Raw genomic sequence first — 9,755 nt, 5'->3', positions numbered from 1 at the left:
GTTGGATAGTTACCTAAATAATTCTCTTACTTCATTCTTAAAGTTATTCAACAATATGTTTGTGATTAAAAAATGGTTTTATAATTTTTTGAATGACTGTGTTGTTATCAGATCAGATGAGCCACTATTGTTTGATCAATTTCAAAAACTTTTTTGAAATGTTTATTTGTCAAACTATCAGAGCTTATTTAATGGCATCATATATATACTTACTAATAGAAAGTTGAATAATTCTTGAAATTTTTTCAGTTGCTATCTATATTATCTGCATAAAATACCTGAATTATTTTCTGCGGCTAAGAGAATCATTATGGAAGAGCAAGGTTTGTTTTATAACAAATTTCATTTCTCAACCATTGTAGCTCCCAAAAAGAAATTAGGCAGCAGAAGTTATACAGATTTTTGAACGCTCGTTCATCAAACAGATTGCTAGACATATATCATTTGGTCGCGAGTCGGTAATTTCCAAATTTTAAGTCGGAAATGGCCTCCAACAACTTCTGCAATTATAACAAACGATGGTGTAGGAATTTATTATATAATATTAATCATTAGTTATATCATTTCTTATCAAGAAAATCATCTAAAGAAATATAATAAAATCTGCATTTCAATTCAAAAAATTAAGTCGACCAATCTTATTGATTCAAAGAATTCGAACTTCACATATTCATTATGAAAGGTAATATATTCACTTTAAAAAAACTTCCTTTTCCACAGAACAATTTCTGAGTTGCCTTATTTTTATGACAGGTAAAATATATTTCTCAAGAATTGTTCAGAGGTACGATTGATACCTAGTAGGATGTTTATCGAGTTAGTTGATAAATAGAATATTATTGACTTGTGATTGTATTATTCGATATCTCCATATAATTTTCTATCTACTTTTCATTTTAATGTATATTTCATTTGAAACTTTATGTACATGTCAAATACTATCTAGTATATAATTCCGAAGAAAAATATAAGTCTTCATGAATTTCTCTTTTGAACTGAGGGTTTGATTCATCTCAGCTGAAACCCGAAATTATTCAAACATTCAGTAACATGAGTAGAATCAAATGACGAATAATACAATTCTTGACATGAAATAAGATGTCTAACTGTAAATGAATACAAAATGCAATGTACCGGAAGGTACAACGAGTTTGAAGATCTTCATAGAGTACAAACGTTTTTCTTCTCCTTCTTTTCTTTGATATCGATTATTTTATTCTTCAACTTGTATAAAATTGATTCCGTTCCTTAGTTGAACGATTCAAAATTCAACTTAAACAATGTCAAAAAAGAATGATGCATTTATTTTTGTTCAATTATATCTGTTTTATTTCATCACCATGGAGAAAATAAATATTTTAAAAACGCGTTATCTCATCTGATAACGACACACGCATTCCAAGAATTATTTATCTAATAATAAATTAAATAAATAAAATTTTTATAATGACCATTAATTGGCGAATGTAATAATAAATAATAATTCAGCTCACAAATCCGACTAGGTTGGAATTCAGTTTGTTCATGTAAAATAATTATTTGAATTATTGATTATGCTGAATATGGATTTATCAAGATCCTAAATTTGTTCGATGTCAAAAACACATTTCACTCTTTTCATTACAATTTATTGGAAATTTTTTTAATATACATATATTACATAAAGTACAGAAAATACAAATCAAGCTTGAATAGAAGATAATATTAATTCAAAGAGTATAATCAGCATTCAACTATTGTCTTTCACGAAATATGGTCTTCTTTTTTGATTTTAACTTCTTCCTCTTCTAATTTTACATCATCATCTTGTGCTTCATCTTTACTATTTTCATGAAGTAGCACATATTCTCTTGAACTGAAGCCAAATTTGATAACATCTTTCTCTAATAACTCAACATATTTCTTAGGTTCGATATTCTTGCCATTTATAAACGTCCCATTAGCAGATTCGAGATCTATCAAATAAGGTCTCACTCTTTTGCCTGAAATAAAAAAACAATTTTCATATCAAAAGAAATTAACCACATAAATATAAAATACAAATGAAAAAATTTCTCTGAGCTGTTTCATAATATGTACAGAGATATAGGTACCGAAGTTGCTATCAATATGTTGCCCGCTCTGTATATATTTCGTTTTGACTTTTGTGAAATCATTTTCAAAAACACTAGTCGATTTCGTAAAACTTTTGTGAAAAACATTTTTTGTACCTCTTCTAGTAACAAAGTTAAAGGGGGGGGGGGTCAAATTATGGTGAAAAACCCGGTACAATTAATTTATCAATATGCATTACTCGGATTATTGATGAAGGTCTTCACAATCTTCGAATTAGATCATTCAAAAGATGCCTTCACTAATTGTAGGCATAAATTATTATAATACCATGAAAATGATGAAACTTTCAATATTTTTAATAAAATTCCCATCTTCATGTATTAACAAGATTTTAACTATTAAAAATAGAATAAAAATAGATAAACCAACATGGAATGAGATTTCTAGCAATTTTCGAATAATTTGAGAGGAGTTTGCAAAACAATGAAAAACAAAACAATTTTTGACATTGGAAGCATTGAAACATGAATTACGAGGTTTGAAGATTATTTGCTTCTAGAACAATATATTTTAAATATAATTGATTCTAATACCAAATTCTAGTGTGAAAGCCATCATAAGAAGAAAAATATTCAAAAATGAAACAGCTCTAGCAAGAAAATTGAATAAAAAATTTATTTTAAATGTACTTACCAGCACTACCATCTTCTCGTGTAAAAGGAACCAATCTATATTGTAGAGCAGCATGCTGTTTAGAGCAAGATGGATGATCGACTGGCAAATCAACAACTTTCCTCTCTCGTCCAATCAAATATGCACTCTCCCTATGAATATATAAAGTTTGAAGGGCTTTTTCTCCCTTGAAAGGGTAGAGCCTCCACCTACGTTTTGGTTTTCGGGCTTCTGGAGGTTCGCTATACTTAATAACCACTCCTTTATAAGTATTTGTTTCTTCAGTTAATTTTCCTGATAGACCGAAATTTGGTTTCAGCTTTACACCAACATGTTTCCCCTCCGAGTTATCTACTTCCTCCTTACCCCATTTCGTAGTTGCATGATCAAAAGATTTACTTCTACTCCTTTTATTGCTACTACCTCTGAATCTCCCAGGGCTACTTCTTTTACATCCTGGGCCATTTCGTTCTCTATTCCTTTCGTTCCTTCCTGATCTCTCAATTCTAAAATCAGTGTGTCTTTTATCATCAATTCTGTTGTCGTCACTCTTATATTTCTCACAATCTTCAGTGTTTCTTCTACTTGCACTTTTATAATTTCTTCTGTTTTGTTTACTATCATGTTCACGATGATTTCTTTTATAATCAGCTCCCTTGGAATCCCTATGATCTCTTTTATACTTTTCTGGTCGTACAAACTCATATTCATGCTTAGTTGATGAATTTTTCTTGTGTCCTTTTTTTACTTTCGAATTTCTTTGGTTCTCTGAATCGCTTGAATCTGAATGTTTTCTCTTTTTGTAATGATTACTGGATACACTGCTAATAAACTCAGATGAGCCACTACTTGAACTAGTTGAATCTGATCGAGGTTTTTTACTTTTGAAAGAAGACATCCTAGAAGTTCCACTAATTCAATCAGAAAATAAAATAATTTTACTGCGAACGCAAATAACACTTGTTGAATACAGGCTATTCAGGAGAATAGTTCGTCGTACTGACTTGTTCTGTTATGGTCATAGACTCATAGATTGAGGTTAGTTATCTGTAGTAAAAGATAAACAACAGTTGACCATAGAATAATGTTATACGTTTTCTTCTTTTTCGTCCTTTATTGTGCTTGGCTAATGTTATGTCTATGCGGTGAATATTTTTGTGTTTTGTGCTGAACAAAGAGTTTATTGAGTTCACCATTTAAGAACATAGGAAGTTCATAACGAAGAATAGAATGAGATAATCGATAATACCAGGTGATTTTTTTAAGTTAAAATTATTTTCTTATGGAAAAATGTTTCGATTATATCTATCATGTATAAGTTCCAAAGCCTTTGCGATTGATATTGATGCTATAATAAACTACATTATTAATATTAATAATGATCATATAAAATGCCGAATTGCGTTGTAGCAATGTGCACAAGGTGTAATAGAAATACCAAAAGTGTTTGGTATTATACTTTTCCAAAGAATGAACAATTATCCAAACAATGAATATTCCCATGAACGAGCAATATGTTTCGGAATGCTCAAATAAAATTGAAAAATATTGTTAAATTCACTAATTATGAAAAATAGTCCTCTGTATATTTTTCATAGAGAAAAAACGTTTTTCATCTTCTCTTTTTCTTTTGCATCTATGACTCTATTCTTCAACTTGTATAAAATTGATTTCGTTCCTCAGGTGAACGTTTCAAAATTCAACCTAAACAATGACAAAAAAAAATACACACATTCCAAAAATTATTTATCTCATAATAAATTATCATAGATAATTGAAATTTTTATAATAGTCATTAACGTCATTAGGTAAGTCATTAAAACTATGACGAATAAACACTTCAAAAGTACACAAGATTTCATTAAGGGTAACATTTTAGAAAAATCGTCAAACTATTTATTGCTTATCTAATGACCTCATGATCATTAAAGCATCATTAAATTATGTACTAATGGATAGTTGAATAAGTCTCCTACTTTTTCCCAGAAGTTATTTAACAATCTGTTTGTGATTAAAAAATGGTTTTATAATTTTTTTAATGACTGTGACGTTCTCAGATAAGTCACTATTGTTCGATGAGTTTTTAAAATATTTATTTGTCAAACTATCATAGCTAATTTGATGGCATCATATACATACTTTCTAATAGATAGTTAAATAATTCTTGAATTTTTTCTGTTTGTAACTGCTCGAATGAAATTGTGAAAAAATTGTTAAATTCATTAATTATAAAAAATAGTCCTCTGTATTTGTACTGAAAGGTACAACGAGTTTGAAGATCTTCATAGAGAAAAACGTTTTTCTTCTTCTTCTTTTCTTTCGCATCTATGACTCTATTCTTCAACTTGTATAAAATTGATTTCGTTCCTCAGATGAACGTTTCAAAATTCAACCTAAACAATGACAAAAAAAAATACACACATTCCAAAAATTATTTATCTCATAATAAATTAGATAATTGAAATTTTTATAATAGTCATTAACGTCATTAGGTAAGTCATTAAAACTATGACGAATAAACACTTCAAAAGTACACAAGATTTCATTAAGGGTAACATTTTAGAAAAATCGTCAAACTATTTGTTGCTCATCTAATGACCTCATGATCATTAAAGCATCATTAAATTATGTACTAATGGATAGTTTAATAATTCTCCTACTATTTCCTAGAAGTTATTTAACAATCTGTTTGTGATTAAAAAATGGTTTTATAATTTTTTTTAATGACTGTGACGTTATCAGAGAAGTCACTATTGTTTGATGACTTCTTAAACTTTCTTAAAATGATTGTTTGTCAAACTATCATAGGTTATTTAATGGCATCATATAAATACTTACTAGTAGATAATTGAATAATTCTTGAAATTTTTTTGGTTTGTAACTAATAGACGGTGTCGGAGATAAGCAGCATCCCTGCTCATGTTCCTTGCTTATGGAGAAACCTTTTGTTAACCCACGGTTTGTTTTAACTCTAGATCTTGCACCTCGATATAGGGACTTCACAGCTTTTACTACTTCGGGATTCAGGTAGCTCTGTTGGAGATTATCCTTCTGGGTGTTGCAGTTTCTTTGTCAGTTAGCATATTTCAGAATCTAAGTATATATAAAACCGCTTGCACATATACGTCAAACTTTAAACGTAAAATCACAGCCCAAACGGGACCATCTAGAGCAAAAATGACAAAAATAAGACCCCCCTCAAAATCGTCTGGAGATCCCGGGAAAAATCCCAAACCTTCGATTCTCCCCGCGGTTTTCGAGTATACGGGGTGTTTCGGATCATTTTGACATTTCAAGTCCCATATTTCTGTGGTATCTGTGGACAATTTGGCTGTCAGTGTCATGTTAATAATAAATATTCCATTTCGATATATGAAAGTTCTTGAAAAAGTTTGCAGTTTCCAAAATTGTTATTCAATATTTAAATAAATGCCCACAGATAAAATGCAAAGTCTTCGGCGAATCGAAAATTCGATAGATATTTGTCAAAATTTAGAAATGAACATTGATATCATCGAATGCATTTTCCTCAATTCGGGTTTGTTTTAAGTGTTTGTATCATTCAATTGGATATGAATGTTACTTTATTTCAGGAATTTTTCGTTTATTTTCCACAAACTATAAAACTACATTCTCTTTCGTGAGAATTTGAATCTATTGCGACAGAAGATGGAACTACAAAAGAGAACAGAAGCTTCATCTGATCATGTATTAAACAGATAGAAAAACTCCTTATAGATAATTCACAATTGGCTTTATTACTGGAAAAAGAGCCAAGTTAGTCAGATGACATTCAAAAATTTCCATGTGTTTTTGGAATATCTAAAATATACACTTTTACGACTGAAGAGTGCAAAAATATAAGTGACCTATCAGTTTTTGAAGAATTTGAGTGCAGTGCTGTTGAATTTATAATGAAGAAATCAAATCGTTGTGAAATCTTTCATACGAATAATTTCAACCATATATACCCTGTTATATTATCATAATATTATTTGTCGTTCAACTGAAACCTTGGAAATTAAGAGACTCTCAAACTTATAACCTGATTTCTCAAAAAGGTTCTACCTAGATATTAAATTTGCTTATGAGGTAACATAAGCCATGGGTATTCGAAAGGCAAGTCTATTCATTCTGTCTCTTTTCAAGTTGTTCATTTATAGCTATACTATATACATATATAAAATCAGTTCAAATTTTTCACTTTAATTACTAGTCAAAATGTTACAACAGAAATAAAATTTGAAGGATCATTCAGTATATGAAGAATTTTGACATGGCAGTTACTTTCGAAATTGGTATAAATTTTCCAGCAATTCAATGTAGGTATAAAATACTTTATACTTGCATCTTGAAATGAATTTTGCACTTTTTCAGTGTTCAATAATGAGATAATTATTAAATTGACTCAAGAGATTAACAGAGTATGCTTTATCAGGATTAGTTAATACTGCTAAAGACGTTAATAAACCTATTAATTTCTTATATGGTTCATCATTACAACTCTCTTTTGTTGAATCAAATTTCAATTAAGTTTTCAAAGGAGTTTTCATATGTTTACAATTAGACATGCTGAATTATTGCAATACATACTTGAAGAATATAAACAATTACTATACTACCTTTTTCATAATTTCTAGTGATATTCATCCCTAAACATTTTTAGCTTTCCCTGAATTCTTTATGATGAAATTATCACTTAAATTTTCTATCAGATATATTCATTCAGAATTAACATTTGTTAAAACAAAAAAGTCATCCACGTACAATGCAACAACAGTTAGCAAGTTATTTTTTGATTTTATGTAAATACAATGCTCAATTGTTGATCTTTTTTAACTAATATCTGTCAAAATTTCATTTACTATATATATTTCCCTGTTCAATTTACTTCTGAGTAAAACCCAGAGCTACAAGCTTGCTCTATAACGTAACGAACCATCACGATTAAGCTTTAATTCAGCTGTCCTCCACTGAATCAGAATTATCTAGTGAAATTTCTATATCATCTCTTATCTATGATAACTACATCTCGACTGGTATTAATGAAATTGTTACCTGTATCCCTTTGATCATTCACCAGAACCCACAAAAATCATTTTTGTCCATATACCTTCAAGAAATATGGAACAGAAGAGTATGCAAAATTCATCGATACAATTTTCAGATTCTAAAAACGCCTCAGTTCTTCAGGAATGTCCAATTGGTCTTTCAATATTATAAATTATGGAAAATAACCTACTATTAACCAAATTTTTAGATTTCAAAAGGTGTCCTTCCTTGTATTTCTTAATAAATTATGAAATAGAAGAATAATTTGTTGCTCAACTGAAAAAAGTATTGATGAACCTCGGAAATGAGGGACTTCTTATAACCTGATTTCTCAAAGATGTTACTGATATTATTATGATTGCTTGTAAGGCAACATTAGCCATGGGTTTTTGAAAGGTAGATCTATTCATTCTGCCCCTTTTTAGTTTATTATAGCTATACTGAATATTCCTAAAACAAAATTTCACTGTAGGTCTTTTCATAGATCTTATCGAATGATTATGTAAATTCAATATTTGTCAAAACTGAAAATAAACATTGAATGCAGTTTCTTTTTCAGGTAGTATTTCTATTGACTGATAATAACTCTCACATTTTGATTATGCATTTTTCCCAAATTTTTCAAAGAAGAAAGGAATTGCCATTTCTAGAGAAATGAGAATTTCAGATTTCAAAATGTCTTATTACTACTTCGAATATATATACACCCTATATAATTGTTGATCAAATATTGTGTATTTCTTTACAAATTAGTTAATAATTTGAAGCTTTAATCCCAATTTTCAGACTTGAATTGGTCCAACATCTCTAGATACTTCTAATTGATATTCGACAAATAAATATCTTGTATAATTATTCATCCAAACGAAAATAATCCATCTTCTGAAAAGAAAAACAATGTTTACTATATAGAATTAATTTTAATAATGATTCAAAAGTGATGAAATTTTGCAGACTTACTTATTTTGGGGCTTAGATCACGAATCCGCTGTCATAAATTCATTAATTCAGCTAGTTTTTTTTTTTTTTTAATTGTGAAATTGGCCTAATGAAGGTGAGGTTATCCACATTAATAGCTAGTTTTCTTGTATTTTATTAACTGATTCTAGTTAGAAATGATTAATTAATCACATTTCAAGCTTTCCCTGAAATAAAAATGCCTTTTTTTCGTCAAAATCGATGATTTTATCGATTGTTTATATATGGCGGCGGCCATCATGTTTAATACGTAACGTCTGTCAGATGCATAGACCTAATATTAGGTCTTAGGTCTAATAATCTGCAACGTTGCCTGTATGCCAGATCTTCTTGATGGGATCGGTTTTTTACTTGGTGGAAATTCATATTAATAGATAAACTGTATGGAAACTCATAATTTTCGCACAGCTATTCGAGCAGAAAATTCGGCAAGTTTATTTTCGAAATGAATAAATGGTAGTTCATATGGTGTTATTCTGGTTTTTTCGATATTGGCACAGATTACTACAGATGTTTCACTCTATGCATTTACAAAGGAAATCGTCACCGGCGTTTCGTTGACCTCGAATTCGCTCTACTCGTATTTATGAATGAGTTCGGGGTGAATCGGGGTGACCAATCAGAGAGCTAGATTGATTCTTTCGACTAATCGCAGCGATAGTTCAATTTGAATCGTGGATTTTGCGTTCGCTTAGGTTATGTTATTGAAAATGACGGCTCTAAGAAAATAAATTTTATTTTGTTCTTGCTTGATTTAAAATATTAATCGCAAATAATTCTACATTCAAATATTTCTCTTAATGTAGGATCGCTGCTCGAGCTCTCCTTGCAATCATAGTCTGCCGTAAACAGAGGAGTCATTCGTCAGTAAGACGAAAAAGATTTTTTGAATCTCAGAGATACCAAGCAACCCTTAGAACATTAATAAGATTCTAAGAAGCAACCAATAGACGTTTTTTTAGAATCATGCTAGTATTCCAAGGAATTTCATTTTTGAT

At 29.7% G+C, this 9,755-nt stretch overlaps 1 protein-coding gene across 1 annotated transcript; it reads right to left on the bottom strand.

Annotated features, from left to right (window-relative positions):
• Positions 1–1,708: 1,708 nt before the first annotated feature.
• Positions 1,709–3,625, bottom strand: LOC123672045 (smad nuclear-interacting protein 1-like). Its single transcript, XM_045606007.1, has 2 exons — positions 2,749–3,625; positions 1,709–1,982 (listed from the first exon to the last, which is right to left on the bottom strand). Exons 1-2 carry the CDS (start codon positions 3,623–3,625, stop codon positions 1,744–1,746), a joined length of 1,116 nt encoding a protein of 371 aa, XP_045461963.1. The 3' UTR covers positions 1,709–1,743.
• Between the last annotated feature and the right edge of the window lie 6,130 nt (positions 3,626–9,755).

The sequence above is a fragment of the Harmonia axyridis genome, chromosome 1, assembly GCF_914767665.1.
Source record: "Harmonia axyridis chromosome 1, icHarAxyr1.1, whole genome shotgun sequence".
NCBI lineage: Eukaryota > Metazoa > Arthropoda > Insecta > Coleoptera > Coccinellidae > Harmonia > Harmonia axyridis.
This window is presented reverse-complemented; position numbering and strand designations above follow the sequence as displayed.